This window comes from Lissotriton helveticus, chromosome 11 (assembly GCF_964261635.1).
Source record: "Lissotriton helveticus chromosome 11, aLisHel1.1, whole genome shotgun sequence".
NCBI classification, from domain to species: Eukaryota; Metazoa; Chordata; class Amphibia; order Caudata; family Salamandridae; genus Lissotriton; species Lissotriton helveticus.
Window position 1 is genome coordinate 13,833,983 of NC_136072.1, and position 25,084 is coordinate 13,859,066.

The 25,084-nt window shown below is 44.4% G+C and overlaps 1 protein-coding gene across 1 annotated transcript in view; it reads right to left on the bottom strand.

Moving 5' to 3' along the window:
* LOC144792100 (putative cation-transporting ATPase 13A4) overlaps window positions 1-25,084 on the bottom strand; it is a 307,439-nt gene that overhangs the window by 246,800 nt on the left and 35,555 nt on the right. Inside the window, exons 8-9 of the mRNA XM_078666970.1 lie at window positions 14,564-14,636; window positions 10,004-10,135 (exon numbers count right to left, since the gene is read on the bottom strand). Of these exons, the coding sequence (XP_078523096.1) occupies window positions 10,004-10,135; window positions 14,564-14,636 (205 nt within the window). The remainder of the gene's footprint in view (window positions 1-10,003; window positions 10,136-14,563; window positions 14,637-25,084) is intronic.

Here is a 25,084-nt window from a genome sequence, read left to right on the forward strand (position 1 = left end):
CCCAGTGCATCATGGGAACAGGGCAGATCAGACTACAAAAGCCAATTCTTACACTGGGAAGGAAACAAGCTTCCAGGGACCGGTTTCTGCCATTTCAGGCGTCTTCGGCCCGGCCCGGCTAGATCCAACACCGTTTTTAGCTCATTGCACCATCCCATCCCAAAAACGGTGTTGGATCTAGCCCTGATCTCTTGACTGGGTGAGAGTATTCTGCTTAATTAAGAGACTCTGTCCCTCACCACCCCTTGTTGTAAATATTTTTGTCCACCCTAAGCGTGGAAGGGTATACTCAGACATGAGTCCCTTGCTCATTGCACCATCAGGATTCAAGAAAGCCGGGCCGAAGACGGCTGTAATGCCAGAAACCGGTCCTCGGAAGCTTGTTTCCTTCCCAGTGTAAGAATTGGCTTTTGTAGTTTGGTTTGCCCTGTTCCCATCATGCACTGGGACAGGAACAGACTAATTTGCATACAGCCAGATTCTGAAACTGGGATGGTGCAGTGAGCTAAAAAACGGTGTTGGATCTAGCCCTGATCTCTTGACTGGGTGAGAGTATTCTGCTTAATTCAGAGACTCTGTCCCTCACCACCCCTTGTTGTAAATATTTTTGTCCACCCTAAGCGTGGAAGGGTATACTCAGACATGAGTCCCTTGCTCATTGCACCATCAGGATTCAAGAAAGCCGGGCCGAAGACGGCTGTAATGCCAGAAACCGGTCCCCGGAAGCTTGTTTCCTTCCCAGTGTAAGAATTGGCTTTTGTAGTTTGGTTTGCCCTGTTCCCATCATGCACTGGGACAGGAACAGACTAATTTGCATACAGCCAGGTTCTGAAACTGGGATGGTGCAGTAAGCTAAAAAACGGTGTTGGATCTAGCCCTGATCTCTTGACTGGGTGAGAGTATTCTGCTTAATTCAGAGACTCTGTCCCTCACCACCCCTTGTTGTAAATATTTTTGTCCACCCTAAGCGTGGAAGGGTATACTCAGACATGAGTCCCTTGCTCATTGCACCATCAGGATTCAAGAAAGCCGGGCCGAAGACGCTGTAATGCCAGAAACCGGTCCCCGGAAGCTTGTTTCCTTCCCAGTGTAAGAATTGGCTTTTGTAGTTTGGTTTGCCCTGTTCCCATCATGCACTGGGAGAGGAACATACTAATTTGCATACAGCCAGGTTCTGAAACTGGGATGGTGCAGTGAGCTAAAAAACGGTGTTGGATCTAGCCCTGATCTCTTGACTGGGTGAGAGTATTCTGCTTAATTCAGAGACTCTGTCCCTCACCACCCCTCGCTAGCGCTTAACAGCGCGGAACACCTCCCGCGTCGCGGGACGCGCGCGGGCTGAGCCCGGGCAGAGGGCGGGCCGTCTGTGGCCGTCCGGGGCAGGGAGAGGCAGGGCAGGGCCACGATCCCTGGTCCTCATATTCTGCAGTGTTGCCTTTGGACGTATTCATTTCATAGTGGGTACCCTATATCTTGTTTAGTGTGTGTTCTCATTGTTTCCAATTGAATCCCTCCCCGTGATAATGGCCAAATTACGTTCAGCTAAAACATCTGCCCTACCTGGGCCCTTGGATAACTACATGGTCAAAATGGTCACGAAAATTAATTCTGCACGACGTCTGTCACTTGGCATGGCCAGCCCCCCTGCTTCATCTTCAACTAATCTTCTTGACCTGGATGATATTGACAATGTGAGTGAGATTGTCCCACCTGTTGTTCCCGTGGAGGATTTAAACCTAGATATTGTTTCTACTCCAGTGGACATTTCTAGCTCAGACTTACCGCCACCTTCTCCCACGACAGTTCCATCTTTGGTCCACCGCCCAGTTAGGGCATGCAGAAGAATGATAAATAAGCGTGGGCAACATAAAATAAAGAAAACTGTGACCTCTCAGCCTATGCGGGCGGAGACGACAAACGAGAACAGCAACGAGGGGGACCCCGAAACTGTTAATAGGGATCACTTTCAGCTACTTGTAGATACGTTGACCATCAAATTGGAATCAATAATTAAACCTCTAATGGCAAAAGTTGATAAAGTGATGGAAGAGGTAGCTAGATTAAGTACATTTATTACCCCTCCTGCACAGGTCGATGCAGATAATAGCATGAATACAAATCTAAGGGATTCCTCTGAGGGTGCCGTAGTTAATGGCAGGGGGGTTGAGGACAAACTAAACCAAGTCTCTAAGGAAATCTCCAAACTTGGGTGCCTTTTATCTACACATCTGTCTAGGTCTAAACCCCCGGAGACAATCAAACCTGGGACAGCTGCTTTGGTAGCAGCTTCGGGCTCAAACAGTAGCAGGGTAGCTAACGGAAAAACTATGAGGCCACCTATGGGGCCATCTATGGGGTCATCTGTTAGCACTGCCCGACCTCTGTCAAAGCCTGATTCTATAGCCCCCATTTTACAGGAGAAGATTGTAGCCAATAAGCCAGGTGAAAAAAGGGTTGAGGGGAGGAAAAAACCTGTAGTCAACTTACCCCCTGATTGTGCTCCATACACGGTAGTGCTGACTAATGTCCCGAAGGTTGACCCAAACTCCTTTGAAGGCCGTGAAGAGCTAAGTAGCTCTCTAGGTAACAAAGTCATTGCATGGCTCAATAAATACTGTGGGTTTCCCATTGCTTTCTGGAATGATATAGTGTCAGTCCGTAGGGTTGATTGGATAGGCTCCTCAAGAAAATCATGTGGAGGTGACTGTGTTATCGTAAATCTAAGACACCCACAGCACGTCGCAACCACATTATTAAGGGCAGCCTCCCTACCGGCCACTGAGGATAATATATCTGTTCGCCCACTGGGGTATTTTTATAATCATCTCAGTGTGATCCCTAGTCCAAGCCCTCATTCTGGCCATCTGACTCCAACCTATCCTATACAAAGGCAGACCCCCTTTCTTAGGATGCCACAAGAACATCAACTGCCCGTGAATATGGATTCATATAGCTACAACCTGTGTAGGCCTAATCCACAATCTGTTCCAATTTTGCCCTTGTTTAACAGGTTCTCACCGCTATCATCGTTAAGTGAGAATGATTGACTATCTACCACTGAGGGCGTATCAAACCAATACTGTCGAATAATGACCTGGAACATTGCAGGTATCAAGGCCAAAGCGGGGAATGATGATTGGATTAAACTCCTGAAGTCCTTTGATGTTCTTGCGTTCCAGGAAACTTGGGACTTAACTGACAGTTTTTCCTTGGATGGTTATACCCACTTCTTTGTCCCTGCTACCAGTGGTGGGACTGGTAGACCAAATGGGGGTTTGTTAACTTTGTTTAAAACATCCTTGAAAGGGGTGTTAATTCAACATAACGTGGGCTCTCAAAACTGTATGATAATTGAATTCAGTCCCCCTTCTTTTTCAAATATTTTGTTCATTAATTTTTACAATTCCAGTCCTAATGATGATACTAGGCAGAATTTGGTTATTATTGATTCTTTTCTGTCAGTCTATAGAAAAAAGGTAAAAGAGTATGAAATCATCCTTCTAGGTGATTTTAATATACATCCCTGCAACCAGCCATGCACAAGTCCCTCAGAAGAGGGGCTTCCCAACTCATTAATTACACACTTTGAGTATTCAAACAGGGGGGAGGCACTCGAATCTTACCTGGATGCATGGAATTTGTACGAATCTAGTTGTGGAGAAGTTGATGGTAGAACTCCTACCTTTAAGGGCAATGGTGACGGTACTGTAATTGATTACATATTTATGTCTTATCAGATTTTAGAGAGGGTGATTCACTATGGTACTATGGTCTCAGTATTTAGTGACCATAACCCCGTAGTTGTAGAGATTTTGTCAACTGTCTTTTTAAATCATGGTGGTCCAGGAGGGAATAGAAGTCTAGAAGTGGTCTTAAAGGACCAAGGTCGCAGACTGAAATGGTCTAGCATTGTCCCTGAGAACGTTCTTCATGACGTTCTTGAAAGCACTGAAAATGATGTATTAATTTGCTTGGACACAAGGGCATCAAACCCTGAAGTAATGTCTGCTTTTGATAATATTTGTAATCCATCGACATTACCTTAACAACCAATAAAAAATTGTCAAGGCCCAAAGAGAAAAAATGGTTTGACCATGTTTGTTCAAGAGCACATACAGATTTGCTCAAGGCCCTTAAAGCGATCCCTAAAGATTGCGCACTAATAACATCACTAAGATCCCTATATAAAAAAGCCATATAAAATAGAAAAAAGGAGATCAGGGAAATTGCCTGGTTACAACTGTCCGATCCTGAGGTCGTTAAAAACAGTGCTGACTTCTGGAGGGTAGTTAACCAGCCTTTCTTTTCAGACAAGGACCAAGTCTCCCTTGAATTAAACATTCCGGATAGTGATTGGATTAATCACTTTGAGGTAATATACTCAAGTGGTTTAGAGGATGATCTGTCACTCAGTTTGCATTTTTTCCAGGAACAGCAGGGTATTGTTTTTGAGGCCTGGGAAGTTGAAAAGGCCATCGATCAGACCTCAAAAAACAAGGCCCCGGGGCCGGATGGAGTCCCTGCGGGCTTTTTCAAAACTGATCCAAAACTCTGGTCGAGGGTGCTGTGTGGGGTTTTTAATGCACTAACCAGGAACAGTATTCCTGTATCCTGGAAGGAGTCTGTAATTATTCCCGTCTTTAAGAAGGGTAGTAGGGTTGACCCAGCTTGTTATCGCCCTATATCTCTTATTGATTCTTCAGTAAAAATTTTGGGCAGGGTCATTTTACATAGACTCCAGACATGGCTTGACGATAGGGGGGTCCTATCTAATCTACAATACGGCTTCAGATCTAAACGAGGTACTATGGACCAGTGCCTTAATCTGCAGCTGTTAGTAGATAAATATACTAGGGCAAAAGATGGATCGTTATATTTAGGGTTCATGGACCTATCTTCGGCCTTTGACCTTGTTAATCGCACTAAATTATGGCACATCTTGGTCGATTTGGGTCTTGATTTGACACTGGTAAATCTTCTTGCTGATCTCCATTCGGACCTCCAGGCATCCGTTAGGGTTGATACAGGGGGGCAACGAACTAGTCGTTTTAAGTCTAAGAGAGGGGTGAGACAGGGGTGCATCTTGGCACCCCTGCTCTTTACAGTTTACATCAACGCCCACGAATCTGAATTAAAGACAGCGACACCAGACATACCGCGTGTAGGGGAGACTTGTGTACCTGGACTCCTATACGCGAATGACGCGGTGCTTCTGTCCCGTACAGGGCTAGGGCTTCAGCGTTTATTAGACGCATTTGGCCTCTTTATGACCTCATTAGATCTTAAAATAAATGCCAAAAAGTCACAAGTGATGGTAGTAGGTAAAGGCGCACGCTCTAAGAAAGTTAAAACCTTCTATTGTAGTAAAACTGAAGTGCAAAGAGCATCAACTTTCCCATATTTGGGGGTCATTTTTGAAGACAAAGGTAGTTGGGGCCCTCAAATAAGAAATCGAAATAGTGCCCTAGTAAGATCATCCTCTGCCATCTTAAGTTTTAGCAGAAGGTTGGGGCAAGACCAATTCCAGCCCTCATGTCAATTTAAAATGCCAAGTGCTTGTCTGTTGCCACCTATGGCTGCTCCTTATGGGGATATGGACCGATAGACTGTCTTCAAGTTTCAGAAAATAAATTTTTCAGATCAGTCCTGTCTGTGCCCCAGTCTACTCCTTCTTACTCTGTTCATTCTGAGCTTGGGGCAGCTTTTATAACCGATAAAATTCGAGTGGCACCTTTAATTATGTGGCTTAAAATTTGGCTGAATAATGAACTATCTTTAAATCAGGCCATCCTGAAGGACTGTCTTTTACTTGACAATGCCCACAAAATAAAGTGGATAAATTACATTAAAAATGGCTTTAGCGCCTTGGGTAGACCAGACCTCTTTTCTTCACCAGGCTTAATAACCCGGAACGATATTGTTAAAGTTAAAACTGACATGCACAACTTCTCGCTCTTCGCCTTGATCCCCTTCTACCTCACCTCATAGGGAAAGAGCAATGTGGCTTTGTTAAAGGTCGCCTCACTTCGGACAACTCTAGACTGTTCCTTAATGTCCTCAGTAAAGCCCCTTCCTTATCCATCCCTCTTGCGGCCATCTCAGTGGATGCTGAAAAAGCTTTCGACCGAGTTGATTGGTCGTTTCTTATGGCTTCCCTGAAATGGCATGGTTTTGGCCCAAAATTCATTTCCTATGTCTCCTTAATCTATTCCATGCCCAAAGCCTCTGTTTTAGTCAATGGTAAACTTTCCTCATCCTTTACTCTTAAACGCGGTGTCCGCCAGGGTTGTCCTCTTTTCCCTCTTTTGTTCATCCTAGCTCTTGAACCCTTTTTGACCTCTATCCGTAATAATTCTTCCATCTCTGGCTTTCCATATGGATCCAATCAACTTAAATTATCTGCATATGCTGATGACATCCTTCTTTTTATTTCTGACCCTATTACCTCAGTCCCCGCCCTATTGGCTGAATTTGAACATTTTTCTTTGGTCTCCGGGTATAAAATCAACTCAGATAAGACTGAGATTCTTCCCCTCACTAAATTCTGTCTTCCGCACTTCTTTTCTTCCACTGGCTTTGCTTGGCAGAGTAAGAAACTTAAATATCTAGGTGTACTTTTTTCCAACTCTCCCTCATCATCTGTTCGTCTTACTATGAACGCCGTTGTTTCTAGAATAGATGCCCTCCTCTCCTCCTGGAATCCCCTTTTCCTCTCATGGTGGGGGCGTCTTGACTCCATTAAAATGATGATTGCTCCAATCTTAATTTATTTACTTTCCATGCTCCCGATTCATATTCCGACTCTTTACTTTCGTCGTATTGACTCTGTCTTGTCCAAATTCCTCTGGAAACAGAAAAAAGCGCGCATCTCACTCTCATCCCTTCGTAAACCCAAAGTGAATGGTGGTACTAATTTTCCGGATTTCCGTCTCTATCACAAATCCTTTTCCCTCCGTCAAGCTTCTCGTTGGTTATCACAGGACATTTCCTTTCTGTCCCCACTTTGGCTTTCTGTTGAGCGTGATCTCTTACTTCCACATTCCTTTAAAGAAGTTCTCCTCTTCACCGCTAAAGCTCCATGTCTTGTCTCCCCTATTTTTCGACACACTTCATCTCTTTTGCGACCCCTGACCTCATCTGCTCCTATTTCTCGTGAGTTCTTTCTCCTTATGCCCATTTGGTATAATTCACTTATTCTCATACGGAATAGACCCATTGCCTGGCCTACCTGGAGATCGAAGGGTGTTATCTGGGTTCATCATCTTTTCGATGGCTTGTCCCCTCGCTCCTTCCCTCAATTTCAGTCCTCCTTCCAATGCCCTTCTTCCTTCGCGAAGAAATACTTCATTCTTATGGAAACCGTCCTTGAACGATACTACTCTCTTGATTCTGCCACCTCACCCCCGTCATCTTCTTCTTTACTTACCCTTCTTTCTACTGTCCCTAAGGCCTCCCTTATCTACCGATTTTTCTCTGCTTCTGACCCTGATCGCCCCAAATCGAAATTAGAACTTTCTTGGGAGAAAGATCTCGATTCTGTATGGCCGATTTCTCTTTGGGATAAAATTTGGGCTAAATCTCTCAAAACCTCCCGCAATGCCTCTCTGACTCAATCTCTATTCTTCTTTTATCATAAACTCTACTTTTCTCCACTTTCCTTATCCCGTTTTATATCCTCTTCTAGTGCTGTTTGCTGGACTTGCAAAGCCCCCAATGCAGATTCCTTTCACCTTTTCTTTCTCTGTCCTTCCGTCCGCCTTTTTTGGACACAGGTGTGGACCCGTATTTCTCATATCTTTCACTTCTCTCTCCCTTTCTCAGCTTCCTTGGTGTTTCTAGGCAGTCTGTCTGATTCTCTTGACCTCCCACCACACTCGAGAGGTCTCTTTGACCTCATGCTTGCCCTTGCCCTCCAACACATTTCTTCCAACTGGAAGTCTCTACACAAACTTTCCCTGGCCTGTTGGTGGAACTTACTCTGTCACTCCCATAGGCTTGACGTAGCCTTCGCAGCCTTGTGCAAACCCTCTCGTAATGTTGATTTATACTGGTTGCCCTTAACTTTACATTTGGATCAAGCTGCCAAGACAAAACCCTGTACATTTTCCTCTGCCAACTTTAAGCCCCCTTGAATAAGTGTACTCCGATACCTACTCACTTTACTTACTCTCTCGCTTATGCCGTTTTATACTTCATAATATGTTATTAACTGCCTTTTAGACAATATATTTATCGTTATTTATAGTCATTGGTGCTTTTACTGTACTTTCTTATGCTTGTTGTTCATAATTACTGCAATTTTCCGTTTATGACTTATTGCTGGATTTTTTCTTACTCCCCCCCCCCCTTTTTTCCCTCCCTCCTTTCCTCCCCCTCTTTAAAACGCTTAAAATGCTTTGTTCCTCATTTGTACCATCAGCTTTATTTTTATCCTTTCCTCATATTCCCTCTTCCTCATTTATATATGCTGGTGTTACCTTGTTGGATTGATTATTTACTTCAATAAAGCTTTCAAACATAAAAAAAAAACTGACATGCACATGAGGCTGTCCTTAACAAGAGAGGAAAAGGAGGTTATAAAACGATCTGCTAGAGCGCTCCTTTTGGTTGCAAACCCGCCTGGCCCAGAATTTTATCTTACTTTGGTTAATCACCCTTTTCATAGGTTTTTATTAACTCGTTTTCGCCTAAACATGATCCACCTGATACTAGGTCAGTATACTACGTGGTGTAAACCAGATGATTTTTTACCTTGTTCTTGTGATAGTTTTTCTACTCAAGATACAATGCATTTTATTATGTTTTGTGGGCACTTTATAGTTGAAAGGAGGAAATACCTTGTGCCAATTCTTAATAAGGCAGGGTTTCTGCAAGTTAGACCAGCACTTCTCTATCTGCAGTTATTAAACAACCCTAGCATTGTCTCTCATGTGGCCAATTATTTAGTGTGTGCGGTGCGCACAAAGAAAAGACTTACGGGGAACGGGTAATTGGTCACATGGTTCTGTTTTACACTTTGCACTATACTGGTTAAAACTGTACTTTATATCAGGAATTTGGCTGTTGGAGGAATGAACATTTTTAAACATTTTATGAAATTTTTATGAAATTAGATATGATTTTACATTTTTTTTAATATTGTACAAAGTCTGTTTTTATATGGTATTGCATATTTCTATCTGTACCGTGCCTTTTTTTTATATTCATTTATCGAAACAAAGATTTTTGACTGACTGACTGACTGTTTTGCTCTTAGTATCAGCTTTGCTTGGTAAGCTATGTCTGTACAGTGAGTGCCGAGGCCTTCAAGGTTAGTTCAACACAGTGGTTGTTGTGAGGTTTGATCTTCGCACGTTCTAGACATTACATACATGCAGCTGCGGCCAAATTCTGGCTTTAGGCGCATTTTATATTGCACTGCACAGAGCATACACATACATTTGATGGTGCTTCGCATGCAGAGAGCTGGTGGAAGATGATGTGATCCCTTACCACTAGGATCAGAGGTATGGGGCCGCCCTGCTAAAACCCAAAGAGACCTTCTTAGATATAATATAATATGCTAGCAAGGGAGAGTGAGAATTAGGTGTCTTTTAGCCTTCTTCCCTCTAGACTTTTAACATGCTTTCACCCTTTGTATTCTAAGGACTAGTAACTATGCTGATTACTTGAGCTTGAGAACACTGCATTAGAAAATAAACATTTCAAATGTGCACGCGTCCTCATTTACTCCTTGTTCTGGATTGATATGATTGTATAACGAAAGAGTGTTCATGTGTTCCACGTTACCTGAGGTGTCCATCTTCTGGTTTGTCTAAACATTGGAAGTGTGTAAGAACCAATGAGAAATTGTTGCTAGTCTGGTAGGGGATTTTGGGTACTAAGGCGAGTTTTGCACACCCTAATTCACTGAGGTTCCAAGTCTCCGTGCACAGTTCTGTGTCGGAGCAGAATCCCTGTGACAATACAGTATCTGTAATGATGTACCTAATCAGCATATTACCTGTAAGCATGCCCTCGTCGACAATGCAGCTCCCATTAATGAGTATGGCATCACATGGAAGGTAAAGTTTCTTGCCAGGTAATAGGATGACATCTCCTGGGACCAAATGGCGTGATTCTACCTCTTTGCAATCTGTGAGCAAAATATTTATATGGAAATGGAACCACAATTATATTTTAATACATTAACATTCAAATAATGACAACATTATTGTTAGAAGCCTTGAAATAAAAGTTCAAATCCTTTGTAAGAAATAAATAAAACAGATAAACGTTTAGATAAATATATAGTTTTATAGAAAATATTTATAGTATGGTTTAAGCTATGTTAAGCATGGCCAGGGATCCAACTGAGCTACACCTTGAGTACAGCTTTGGACATTAAATCTTGCCCCTCTTTTCCAACTGAAAATGTATGTTTTTTTACCATAAATCAATGCTTTCAAGCTCATTTAAAACATTATTATCAGGTATGTCATGAAATAGAATTATCTGCAAAATTTTCCAAAGGTCACAGCTACAAACCAACTTAATTTTAGTGAGGATTTAGGGCCATATTTATGAGCCTCTTTGAGTCACTCTTGCACCACGCAACATGGTGCAGGAGCGAAGCTAATGTAAAATGAGATTTATGAAGCCACGCAAAGCCACCCTGCGAGACTTCATAAATCTTGAGCAATGTAACAAAGCAAAAAAATGTGTCTTTGCTTTACTGTACACCAGGGAGACATTTCCATGGGCGTTGCATACGTGTTCCCACTCAACATCCAAGGATTTTGACACATTCCCAAATCTACAAAGCAGTTAAAAGTGGAAATGGCGAAAAAAGATACACCTCCCCAGGAGAGGCATAACAAGCACAAAGATCTTCATTTCTCCTAGTTTTTTTCTCTTTCTATGTGTGCTGAATTCAGCAGCATACATACAAAGAAGAAAAAGTCTCTCTGGAGTGTTTTGATTCAGGAAGGTGCCCCTTCATGCACAAAAACAATCTTGTCTACAACACAGGCACCCTTGCACCATGGTGCAAGGGTGCCTGTGTTGGTGTTAGGCTGCCAAAATGTGACACAGGAAAGTGCAGCAAGGTGAATTGCTGTGCTGCCCTGTACCACAAAAGCGACATAAAAAGGGGCGTGGCCAGGGCCACTTCTCAGCAACGCAGCGCAGTGGCGCGTACTGGAGGTACCTGGTGGGCTAGTTGACCCTCAGGATTGAAGAGGAATTACTTCCCCAACTTAAAACACGCCACAGGGCGTGTTTGCAGACATATCACCTCAGGCTCGCCCCCTTTCCTTCACCACTGTGCAAACGCAACCCCCTGATGCGTTATAAGTTGGGGAATTAATTCCCCTTGAATACTGAGGGTCCCTGGGGGCCAACTAGCCCACCTGGTACCTCCAGTATGCGCCAGGGAGCTGCGTTGCAGAGAGGTGTTCAGAGGCCACACCCCTTTTTACACCTCTCTGCAACAAAGCTCTGTTTCGCTTACTGGAGGTAGCTGGTGGGCTAGTTGGACCCCAGGGACCCTTAGGTTTCAAGGGGACCTAATCTCCCAACTTAAAATGCACCAGGGGGTGCGTTTGCACAGTGGTGAAGGGAGAGGTCTGGGGCCTGAGGTTGCATGTTTGCAAACACGCCCTGTGGCGCGTTTAATGTTTGGGAATTAATTTCCTTTCAATCCTTAGGGCCCCTGGGGGCCAACTAGCCCACCAGATGCTTCCAGTAAGTGCCACTGCGATGTGCTGCACAGAGGTGGCCAAGGCCATGCCCCTTTTTACACCTCTCTGCAACCTAGCTCTGTGGCGATTACTGGAAGTACCTGGTAGACTAGTTGGCCCCCAGGGACCGTCTGGATTCAAGGAGACTTAATCTCCCAACTTAATATGGCCACAGGGCGTGTTTGCACATATGTCACCTCAGGCCCCCCTCCCTTCACCACTGTGCAAACGCACCCTGTGGCACGTTTTAACTTGAAGGATAAAGTCCCCTTCAATCCTGAGGGCCCATAGGGGCCATCTAGCCTACCAGGCACCTCCATTAGGCGCCACAGTGCGACGTTCCAGAAAGGTGTAAAAAGGGGCATTGTCTGGACCACCTCTCTGCAATGCAGCGCAGTGGCACTTACTGGAAGCAACATAGGTTTCAGGCATGTTATAGTTAAAAATTAGCATTTAAAAAACCTGGGAAATTCACCGAAAAAAACATGGGTGTTAGGGGAAGTTATAGTTAGTTGGACATTTCACTCATACAAAACCAGAAAAATTCCCCCGTTATAGTTAGTTCAGCTAACTATAACTCTCGCCCCCGCAATGCACTGCTGGTGATGTCTCATATTACATCACTCATGACATGGTCAGTGACATCACTGATAACATCACTGATGACAACTCAAATGACATCACTGTATAAAAAGTCCTTGGATGTTGCTTAGGAACATCCAAAGCGAAATCCATGTAAATGCCCCTTTCATGAAGAGTGATGCTTGAAAGGGAAACAGATTTACAAGGCCATGAAACGTCAAGCAGGGTGACTTTGCATAGCCTTGTAAATATGGGGAAGCCCATTGCCCTGCCGGTGTGTCAATAAGACTGATGCACCGCGGGCGCCATGGATTGTAAATAAGCCCCTGAGAATTTATGTATTTTCTAATGTTTATTTCAGAGCCAATGCCCCCTGCAGTGGGTAGGCTCTCAACAACAGAGCTGTGGTCAGGCACAACTCACTGCCCTTGATATATAATGCAGAAGCTTTTAAGGGCACCAGCATGTTTGCAGAACTAAAATGTAACAGTATATCTCTCCTTGGTTTGTGGATTAAACGGTGTTGAAAACCTCCCTTCCCCATTCTGTGCCAGTCCTGGTTTTAACCACGCTCCTCTATTCTAATGTGGGCTTTTATATCACATCAATTTGTCTCAAATCAACAATATTAGATGGCACGGTTACCCCTCACACAGAGCTACGTGAAAGGAAAGGAAGAGTTAACCCATCAAGCAGGTGCAACACCCACGACCGGCTGAGTCTGAGTCACAAGATGGCTGCCAACTCTTCTTGGTTTAAGTATTGGCAGGCAATTATATCTCACCACGCCATGGTTGCTTCTTCAGATCCGGGGTGTGTGATTGAGGCATAGGGAGGCAGAGAGCAGGTGTCTAGAGGGTTGGTGGAAGTTCAGGCAGTACTTGATGTATGCTGTTCCCTGGTATTATGGGGCTCAGTAGGTGTGGATCAGCATCTTGAATTGATATCTCTTTTGGATAGGGAGCCAGTGGAGCTTCATGAGGTGGGGGTGATGATGTCTGTCCACTTCAGGAGGTGATGTTGAGTCTGGACACTGAATTCTGTATGGTTTGCTGTCTCTTCAGGAGGTTAGGGGTGATTCCTATGTAGAGAGCATTGCCGTGGTCAAGGCGGCTAGTGACAAGGGCTTGAGTGATGGTTTGTCTGTTGTTGATGGGGAGCCTTTTGAAAATCTAATGAAGCATGAAAAGAGTGAAGAAACATGCAGCAGAGACTGCATTGGTCTGATTTTTCATGGTGAGCTTGCTGTCAAGATCAGACTCTCCACACCACATACATGATTTATGCAATGGTATTTAAAATTAGTATTTTATTTAATAAAATACATTTAACCAAACCAGGATGCAAGGGGGTAAATGTGTGTACAATCACATTGAAGAGACCTGATGACTATTAGCTTTATTTCCCAGTGTAAAGTATTTGAACCAGACCATCTGTGAGGCAACAAATAATGTTTTTCTCCTGTAGCTTCACTGTGCTGTTTGAACCTTGCACTGTTGTAACACATGTGTGAATATGTGTTGACTACTTCAGTTGCTCTAAATAACATAATATTTGGCCACATTTATTTGCACACCCATGGCACAGATAGGGTGTGTGTGTGGGGGTGTATTTGTATGTGGAGGGTATATGGAGGGTGTTCATTTGTACACAAATGGTCTGGAATTAGGAGCTTTAACATAATCAAAGTATTGTATATATCTCAGAAAATTTCAATATTTCTGCTTCGAAAATATACAGATTATTATTTGCCCTATAGATTTCTGTGAGACAATGGGCATGCAGTCATTCTCCTAACTGTTAATTTGCAAAGCAATTCTAATAATACATTGTTTCTTTTGAGTAGCACTTACTGTTGCAGCTTCTTAATTTTCTAAGTGCTGTAACATTAAGTGCCACAGAAATTCATTTTTAGATTGCTTTATGTGAATTTAATTGAGGTAAAGGAGACCCCGATGGGGAGTGGGCTAAGTGTGTGCCTTGCAGGGGGAGGCCTCTGGTATTACTACTCCACTCTGACAAGCACAAAAAAAACAAGACAGGTAGAATGACACTGTTTAGAATCCAAAACCTTCAGAAATTAAGTCAAACAACCTCTCTTTAAGGAATGCACTGCTTCCTGCCACGAGTTGTAACAGATAACTTCACTCTCCTCTGTTTCATGAGTTTGAATGTTTGCTTCCCTTCAGCTGCAAATAGTTACAAATTAGGACATGAACTTGCAAGATAAATTAATAAACTCTAACTTAATTGCAACTCACCTCCATCTTTTTGACACACAGTAACAATGACGCTGTTGTGGACCTCAACAAGGTTATGAAGGTTGATGGATTGCTGTGGAGTTAAGAGTAAGAAGGAGCAGAGTTACAGACCTTCACACTACACAGCACCAGGACTTGTCCACCAGTTTCCCAACTCACTGAAAATAACAGACTCATTCAACCCTTTCATCCACACACTGCAGGAACCAGCACATATTTACAGAAACCTGACCACAGTGTGGATGAGCCGTGCTACCAGGACCTAACATGTTCATTGCATGTGGTATCCCCAAATATCATACATTTATTGTAAAGCTTCAACTAACATGGCTGGAAGACCTCTGTAATGTAAAGAATGCACAATTCAGGTGGTTTTCAAATTAAGAAAAAATTTAGATATATTCAATGTTTTATCCACTATCTATCAAATGTCCAATCTTCTTTTTTCTTTTATTCTTTATTTCGGTAAAATGTTATCACCATAAAAGACAGTACAATAATCCATTAAAACAGTTAAAACATAATTATAACATAATTATACTTTACAGATTCGTTCAGTTCATTCAAAGAAGTCCATCACGTTATTACATGTTATGGTCATTGGGCGGCCTTAATACATTTTGTCCTCAGAAACCACAGAGCTCCTAAGTACTTAGCTACTGCAAATACAATATGTTTCGACAAGTCTGTTTTGAGGACTCTAAAAGCGACTATACAGTCTACAAATCCCAGGTTTCTGCACAAAGGGACGATCCATTTCTTGCGTGCCTCACGATAAGCTGGACAAAAAAAGATTATGTGGAGCTCAGACTCCTCGGCCAGTTTACAAGCTGGACAAAGGCCATTCACATGTTTGCTCCACTTACTTGTAAATAGTCGGAGTGGGAGGGACCCATGTCTCCATTGTAGATAGAGTTTCCTAAGCAAGGAGGGATATAAGTTATCTAACATTGGCTCAAAGCTGTAGATATCCTTGGTGCCTAAAAATGTCTCTGTCAATGTCCCTTGATTTTGGCAACGGTACAGTGTCATTAATTTGCTATCATAGTATACCTTTGCCAGTGTCTTTTTGGGGAATAGTTGGCAGGTAGATAAGGGATCAGACCACAGTTTCAAAAGGCCCAAACCCTCCAACTCAGATTTAATAAATTTCAATCATCTACACAATTCTCCTGGGCCTCAGAAGAAGATTGATAGAGCCTTCCTTTCTGTAATCACAGGCCTTCACCTTCTGTCTATGGTCAATATGGAGTGAGCTACAGGTGCTTATGTGCACTTTGAACTGATTATTGTAAAGAGGTTTACATCAGCACCTACTGTAAACACATTTTTTGGACTCCACAGTATCCAACACTGATAGGATTAGATCATTGTATTGAGTTCCCTTCAAGAAGAGTTTTTGTACACTCTCAGCTTCCCACAGACTCCTGGTTGTGTCTAAGGCTGCCAACCCCTTTAGGGTTGTGAAATACACTTTCAAAGTCTCTAAGAGATTAATAAACCATTTCATTTCAATAAAATATTTTTCAACTGTGACCCTGAGCAGTTAACTACTGAATTTAGGGGATGATTACAATGGCGCTGAACCCACTAGCAACTGGCTGCCGGTTGCGGATTCACTGCCATTGTGAGGCCATTTTCCGCCTGTCATATTATTATGGCGGGCGGAAACTCCAACCATCACACATAGGAGGGCCGTCCTATTCCTGAAATGGCGGCCTACCAGGCACTGCCATAGGGATTACGATGGTGCATCCCCGTCAGCCTTTCCATAGCGGTTCACCCACCATGGAAAGGCTGGCAGGGATGGAGTTTGGGGGCCCGTAGTGGGCCCCCTTCCCCATGGGCACCTTGGTTTTGGGTTTGGGGGCACCTATTGTGCCCCCCTACATTTTCCTGCACTATGTGGCAGGCACCACATAGTGCCCACCATGTGGTGCAGGAAATGTGAAATGTGCCATTTTAACATTGCGGCCAGCAGCACCCACCGCAATGTAAAATATGGGAAGTGCGACTGCCGTGGGACCGTCACCTTGTAGGCGGGTGGTCCCACATCCCGATATAATGGAGAACAGAATGAAGTCTGTCTGCCATCGTAATCGCCCCCCTAGTTGTTTTTGCCATACTAGATTTCAAGAGCCAGCAGACCTCATTGGGTTTGAGTGTGAATGAACAATCTGAAAAAAAGAGATTTAATATAGGGACCAAGTTGTAGGAGTTGTTGTTGTTGTGTCTATCTAGACCAGGATATAGGGCCAGGAAGGGCAGCTTGTGTATTAAACTGACATAACAAAGTAAATATCTTTGTACTTCGGAGAATTCTTGCAGGCAGTTCATTCAGACAACAATAGAAATATTTAATGTCTGAAAACACTTGCCTGTTACCCTCTTGTGAAACAGACATGAAGGGGAATATTTACAACAAAATGCCAGAGAGCGGTATTATGCCAAATTTGGCAATACTGCGCTCTGACATTTTCAAAATGGAAGTTTGTGCGAATTTGCAAAAATACTTCACAGCCCTGCATTTCTCCCAGCGTGGTGCCAGAAAAGCTGCCTAGCCTTGTGGCAAGGGTGCCTGTGCAGCAGGGGTGGTTGTTTATGTGCAGAAAGGGACACTTTCCTAGAATAATCAATCCTTAATGGCAATTTGCTACTTCGATATGTTCTGCAGAAAGCAACACACAAAGAAAGAGCAAAAAGGAAGGAGATATTAATAATTTCTCTTTGTATTGCCATCCTAAGACAATGTATTACCAGGCCTTGGTTTTTGGTGCTGCCCCAGTCTTGTAAATCTGGGGCAAAGTCAAAAAGCAATGGATGTAGCAGAGAAACGCCCACAGCAACACCCACTGCCAGACCCTTTTCCTCAGTGGACTGCGATGAAAAGGGGCATATTTACAAGGTGGCCTTAAGCCACGTTAAGGAGCTTAGCCCTACCTTGTATATATGGGGAATCGCGCAACGCCACCTGAGTGTCAAAAAAAGTGATGCTCCAGTGACATTAGGGGTACAAAATGGGGTGGTGATGGACGGAGCATCTGAATCAATCTAACACTCACAACCAGTCAAAAGATCTGGGTTGAATCCATCACCGTTCTTTAGCCCACTCTGCCACCCCAGTTCAGACATGGCTATATGCAAATTAGTCTGACCCTGTGCCTCATGGGAACAGTCCAGCCCGAACTGCCAAGCCATGTCTTCCCTGGACCGGAAACAAGCTTCCGAAGACCGGTTTCTGGCATTCCAGCCGTCTTCAGCCCAGCTTGCTTTAATCCAGTGGCAAAGTGAGCAAGGGACTCACGTCTGAGCATACCCTGCCACACTTGTGGCAGCCAAAAGCGGTATAAAAGGGGGTGGTGATGGACAGAGCATCTGAATCAATCAAACACTCACACCCAGTCAAAATATCTGGGATGAATCCATCACCGTTCTTTAGCCCACTCTGCCACCCCAGTTCAGACACGGCTGTATGCAAATCAGTCTGACCCTGTGCCTCATGGGAACAGTCCAGCCCGAACTGCCAAGCCATGTCTTCCCTGGACCGGAAACAAGCTTCCGAGGACCGGTTTCTGGCATTCCAGCCGTCTTCAGCCCAGCTTGCTTGAATCCAGTGGCAAGGTGAGCAAGGGACTCACGTCTGAGCATACCCTGCCACACTTATGGCGGCCAAAAGTGGTACAAAAGGGGGTGGTGATGGACGGAGCATCTGAATCAATCAAACACTCACACCCAGTAAAAAGATCTGGGTTGAATCCATCACCGTTCTTTAGTCCACATTGCCGCCCCAGTTCAGACATGGCTATATGCAAATCAGTCTGACCCTGTGCCTCATGGGAACAGTTCAGCCCGAACTGCCAAGCCATGTCTTCCCTGGACCGGAAACAAGCTTCCGAGGACCGGTTTCTGGCATTCCAGCCGTCTTCAGCCCAGCTTGCTTGAATCCAGTGGCAAGGTGAGCAAGGGACTCACGTCTGAGCATACCCTGCCACACTTATGGCGGCCAAAAGTGGTACAAAAGGGGGTGGTGATGGACGGAGCATCTGAATCAATCAAACACTCACACCCAGTAAAAAGATCTGGGTTGAATCCATCACCGTTCTTTAGTCCACATTGCCACCCCAGTTCAGACATGGCTATATGCAAATCAGTCTGACCCTGTGCCTCATGGGAACAGTTCAGCCCGAACTGCCAAGCCAAGTCTTCCCTGGACCGGAAACAAGCTTCCGAGGAGCGGTTTCTGGCATTCCAGCCGTCTTCAGCCCAGCTTGCTTGAATCCAGTGGCAAAGTGAGCAAGGGACTCACGTCTGAGCATACCCTGCCACACTTATGGCGGCCAAAAGCGGTACAAAAGGGTGTGGTGATGGACGGAGCATCTGAATCAATCAAGCACTCACACCCAGTCAAAAGATCTGGGTTGTATATATGCCCTAAAGTAATGCAAAGGCAAGATGGAAGATAAAGAGAAGCCTTTGCATAAAGCAGCATTCTGAAGTGCTACATATGTACGCATACCTTACAAACTATCAATCATCAACAGACAATGAAATTAGCATGAGGAAAATGGAAACAGTTGCTATGGTCCTAGGGCCTGATCCACATTGGTAAACTTACACTTTTGAGTAAGTTTACTTTTTACTTTGGCACAACAAAGCATGAATTTAATTTTATTAATAGAAATGTTATTACTCAGAGAATTTGCACTTGTGGTGGGGACTCCACACATAAAAAGATAGTCCTGTCCTTTCTTTTTATGTGCGGAGTTCTCTGCCACTACTTTAAAGTCTCTGCAGCAGTAAAATTACTATAAGTGAAATTAAATTCATACTTTGTGAAAACCCAAAAAATTATAAGCACCACCAACAATCCTGATACTCAGTTTTTCTTGACGCCACTCACTCTCCCCTGACGCCAGTCAGCGCACCAGACACACTATCGGGGTCCCGTCCACTTCCTGGCATAAAAGGAAGTGCGGCGAGCAGACGCACAGCGGATCCCTAATAAACTTCAGGAAAGCAAACCTAAGCTGGTTAGGACTTTAATTGACGCTGCTAAATCTTTTTAATATTTTAAAATTGCTCATTTCTCGCTTGCTCACCTGTGTACTTTGTGTCCCCCTGGTCCGCCGCAGCTTGTGCCGTTTGTGCAGTGGGATTAGCACCACCAGCAATTCTGATTCTCTATTCCTCTTGATGCCACTCACTTCCCCCCTGATGCCGGTCAGCACACCCGACAGGCTGTCACGGTCCCGCCCACTTCCTGGCAAAATAGGAAGTGAGCTGAGTGGACGCATACCGAAGGCGCGCTAAAGGCAAGCCCGTCCGCGCACGTCCGCGCCCGACCGCGGCCAGACTCCCGACACTCTGCCCTTTTTCCACCAGCAAAACACATCTTGCTAGTATAGGATGGTTATCCTTAAATACACCAGCCTTGAACTTCACCTTCTTAATAAAGTACCCCATGGGAAACCTGAAAGCACCACCTCCCTGCCAATAATGACGGGACACATAACGCACGAGTACTCTTCGCTCAATAAACAACCTTCAGTAGCAGCAAATGCTCCCTAATCAACTTCACAACATCAAAGCCCAAGCATCTGACCAGTCTATACTGCAATGCACTCTCCCTCCCAAAACACGCACTAGAAATCTAGTCCTTATTGGACTCAGAAAACCCTGATCTATTTTTCATCACAGAAACCTGGCTTCAAGAATCATCTTCACCTGACCTAGCTACAGCACTTCCCCTTGACTACCAACTAATAAGACTAGACTGGAAAGACAAAAGAGGTGGCGGAATAGTGATTGCCTTCGGGGAAAATATTAAAATGCACACTGTAGAAACCCATCTGGCAGAATGAGGCGAAATATGCATCTTCAAAATAAAGCATGCCAACAAGGAATCCTGGAAAGGCGCCCTCCTCTGCAGACCACCCGGAAACAAAGCGCGTTTCACCAACAATCTAGCAGAAATAATCGCGCCAAACGTTCTGGCTACAGACAATTTCCTCCTATTAGGGGATTTTAACTACCACGCTGAACTCTCAATGGATCCCCACACAATAGATCTCACCACCAGATTGAGTACATTGGGCCTAAAGCAATTGGTGAAGGGACCCACACACATCGCCGGCCACTCCCTAAACCTTTTATTAAAAAACTCCCCCAATGTAGTGATCGACCAGCTACTCCCAGTCCTATGGTCCGATCACCATGTAATAAGGTTCTTAATACACTGGATGCCGACCAAACCTCATCCCAAGAAAGAAACAAAGCTAAGCAGATCTTGGAACAAGATAAAAATAGAATCTTTCACCACTCACTTCACTCTCCGCTTCCCGCCTGAGATAACTCATACTAACAAGGCAGCTAGAGATCTGGAACTCACCATCAGTAAGACCTTAGACACAATCGCGCTGAAAAAGGCCATTAGGTGCCCGGAAAAACTCTCCCACTGGTTCACTTCAGACTTAAAAACTGACAAACTCACCACCAGAAAAGCGGAATCTAAATGTCAACACACAAAAAACAAAATAGACAAACAGTCCTACAAAACAATGTATCAGCTCTATATGGACCAAATAGCTACAGCCAAAAACTTAGCAAACAGAATAAATCAGGCCTCCAAGTCCCATAAATAAGTTTACAAAATAGTAAAAGAATTTACCAATCCTCCCTCGTTCCAACAACGGTTCACTGCTTCTCAAGAGTGGGTCGACTCCGTTTCTGTGTTTTTTGTAGACAAAATAAACGACATATACAAGCGTTTTCCGGCCGACACACCATCTAAACAGGCGTGTAACAAAATCCCCCCTCACTCTTTACCACACTCAAATAATTTTTCACAGTTACAGAGGAAGAAGTAGCCCTCACCCTAAACAAAATCAAATCATGATCTCCAGCCAACCCAGCATCCTCCCAAACTTAACTTGAATTTGTAACCCCTCATTATCACAATCTATTGTTCCCACACACTGGAAGGAGGCCATATTCAGACCAATCCTGAAAAAACCTACAGCCGACCCTAAACAGCTTGCCAATTACTGACAAATTTCCCTCCTGGCCCTATTTGGTAAAATCATAGAATCACAGGTCAACGGTCAGCTATATAAACATCTAGAAAACAACAATCTGCTGTATCCATCTCAGTCAGAGTTTCGGGCGTTCCACAGCATCAAAACCGCCCAGCTCGAGATAGTCGACAACATCAGGCTCTCTCTCGATGCAAGACAATCTGCCATCCTGATCCTACTTGATTCGTCAGCGGCCTTCGACGCCATCTCACAGAGCGTCCTCCTGGAGCGCCTGTTGGAGTATGGTGTCGGGTGCCCAGCGTTAGGCTGGATCAAGAGCTACCTGACTGACAGGTCCTCCAAGGTTCAAATAGGTGACTTCTCCTCTAAAAATCAGATAATTGACAAGGGAGTTCCCCAGGGATCCATACTGAGCCCCATACTCTTTAACTTGTATGTGTCACCATTGGCAAAGATAATCTGAGCACATGGGTTCGACACAGTGGCATATGCCGATGACACGTAGTTACTGATCACCCTTGGATCAGATCCCACCGAAACCAAATCCAGGTTTAAACAGTGCATGTTGTCCATTAACAACTGGATGGCGAGCAACCACCTACTAGTCAACGCTAGCAAGACTGAAATCTTGCTCTTTGGCACACTCAGAAAATATGGACAGATGATTGGTGGCCGCTGTCTCTGGGACCCTGCTCTCCACCCAAATCCATATCATGAAACCTGGACATAACAATAGATGATAAACTTTCCATGGCGGACGACATAAACAGTGTGGTACGCACCAGCTATGGTCTAATGCGAACCCTCAGAAAAATCTTTAAATGGATTCCCCTGTCGTCCCGCATGCCCCTAGTACAGGGACAAATGATTAACCATTTAGATTACGGAAATGCGCTGCTGGCCTCCATTAACGAGGAGCAGTTGTCAAAACTGCTCCTCATTATACTGCAGTAAGATTAGTCCTAAACCTCCCTCCCCGCACCCCTTCCGTGCCCAGCCTGAAGACCCTCCACTGGCTACCCATAAAAAAGAGGATCAACTTCAAAATATATTGCCCAGTCCACAAGACCCTGAATGGCAAGGGGCCAAAATATCAAGCCAAAAAACTAATAAAATACCAACCAGCTAGAATCCTGCGCTCCACCAGTAAACAATTCCTAGCAGTACCTAAAATGCGCACAGTAAGGAACGGAGGCAGAGCTTTCTCCAAAATAGTCCCTGAAACGTGGAACGCCCTACCGCTTAATCTCTGATTGGAACAAGATCATAAGAGGTTCTGCAAAACTCATAAAACCTGGCTTTTCCAGCTCTGATAAAGACAGCTGCCATGGTTCTTTGAGTATCCGCTGGTGCTGCAAGACCTACGGGTGATACACGCGCCTAACAAATACCAAATACAAAATTCAAATACAAATCTCATAAAGTACTGGCTACTCAGCCTACTAAAGCTCTACCTACCGTAAGTATTAGAAACTGTGTTCCTGGTTGGCAGAAGTATGCATCCCATCCAAGCAGGACCCACAATCCTGGTCAGGGCACGTCACAACACACCCTAAGTTATCCTGTGCTCACGCTCTGGTAGCTTGTCACAGAGCAGGCAGGCTTAACTTAAGAGACAATTTGTAAAGTATATGAGCAACATATTGAACAATAACCCAGTAAAAACACCACAAAAGACTCCACACCAGGTTCGAAAAATATATTAGGATTTTATAAATAAAACAAGACCAAAACAACAAAACTCCAACAAGTAGAAGTTGAATTTATGAAGAATAAATGATAAAATAACACATAGAAGCAATAAGGGCTTATATGGGTGATTCGGTCCTGCTAGACCTGGGCAAAGTAAAAAGTTCAGGCCAACTGCGATGGAGTGCAGGCTGGATATAGGGACCCACTTTGGCCCGCTGATCCATGGTACCTTTATTCAATATTCATTATCGTTGACAAGGATGCAAGGTGAAGCATAGGCGATGTGTCAGTGTGGAGTCACACAGTGCACGAAATGCATAAGTTTTCTCCGCTCAACTGTCGTGATGGTTCAGTTCCAGATGCGAGCACTGCTCTTGATGAGAGGCGCAGCTGATACTCATGAAGCAGGTGATGCGTCAATCCCAAAGCCAATGCACTGGTTCCAAGGGAGAGATGCCGGGACCACTCCACAAAAGCTGCAACCATGAAGCAGATTCACACTTTGCAGAGTCAAGGAGCACATGCAGGTAGTTTAACTTTTTGATATCCATGAGACTTGGAACAGCAGGCAAGCCAGCAAGCCCTTGGAGTCACTCTGGCTTCAAGTCATACAGGCCCAGTCCTTCTCACCCAGTCATGACAACAGCTGGCAGCAGGGTAGTTCAGCAAAAGCACAGCAAGCAGAGTCCACTAAAGCAGCAGTTCAGCAGAGTAGCAGTCCTTTCAGTAGCACATTAGTTCATCCTCCAGATAGAGTAGTCACAGGTCCAGAATTGTACTGATTTGGTGATGTCAGAGGGACAGTACTTGTACCCAGTTGTGCCCTTGAAGTGGGGGAGACTTCAAAGAAAGCTTTGCAGGGCACGGAGTCCCTTCCCATCCATACCTGACTTCAGACTCCCTACAGGGGGGTATGCAATACTTTGTGTGGGGACAGGACAGAGCTCTTTCATGTGTAAGTGTCAGCTCCTGCCTGCCATGCTGCTCAAAATGGTCCACCAGTATGCAGATGGCCACTCAGTCACACCTACCCTTCCAGTGTGTGTGGTTGTCTAGAGGGAATGCAGGAAGCCAGCTGTCACCCACCTCAGACATGTATTCCAGAGACAGGCAGAAGCCACCAAATGGCTAAAGTAAGCAAATATCAACTTCGTAGATGTGGCATTTGCTGAACTGGAATTTCAAATCTAACTTCATCATAAGTTGTGATTTTAAATTGCAACTTCAGTGAGGCCAAATTTGAAATGTCAATCTCTTTACAATTGGAAATTACACCTAAAAGATTTAATATGTTAAATCCAATTATACCATATGGGAGAGCTAGGCCTTGCAGTATTGGAAAAGTACCAGGACATGAAAAACACTAAAAGTACATGTCTTTCTCTATTAAATATATGGCAACCTGCCCCGTATGTTAGACAGGGCCTACTTGAGGGGTGACTTACATGTATAACAAAAAAGGGAAAGTTTAGGCCTGGCAAGGGGGATACCTTGTCAGGTCGAAGAGGCAATTTTAAACTGCACGTACAGGATCTGCAGTGGCAGGCCTGAGTCATGGTTAAAGGGCATACTTAATTGGTTGGCACAATGAGTGTTTCAGGCCCACTAGGAGCATTTAATTTACATGTATGTATGTATGTATGTAAATGTAGTTGAGCTTATATAGCGCACAGCTACCCGCAGTGGGTTTCCCGGCGCTTGCTTAGGGAACCCTTCCTGATATTCCCCTGTGAGATTGCAGGGTATCCACAAGGTGAAAGTCAGGCATCCCGCCGCGAGGGGCCGTTGTGGAGAT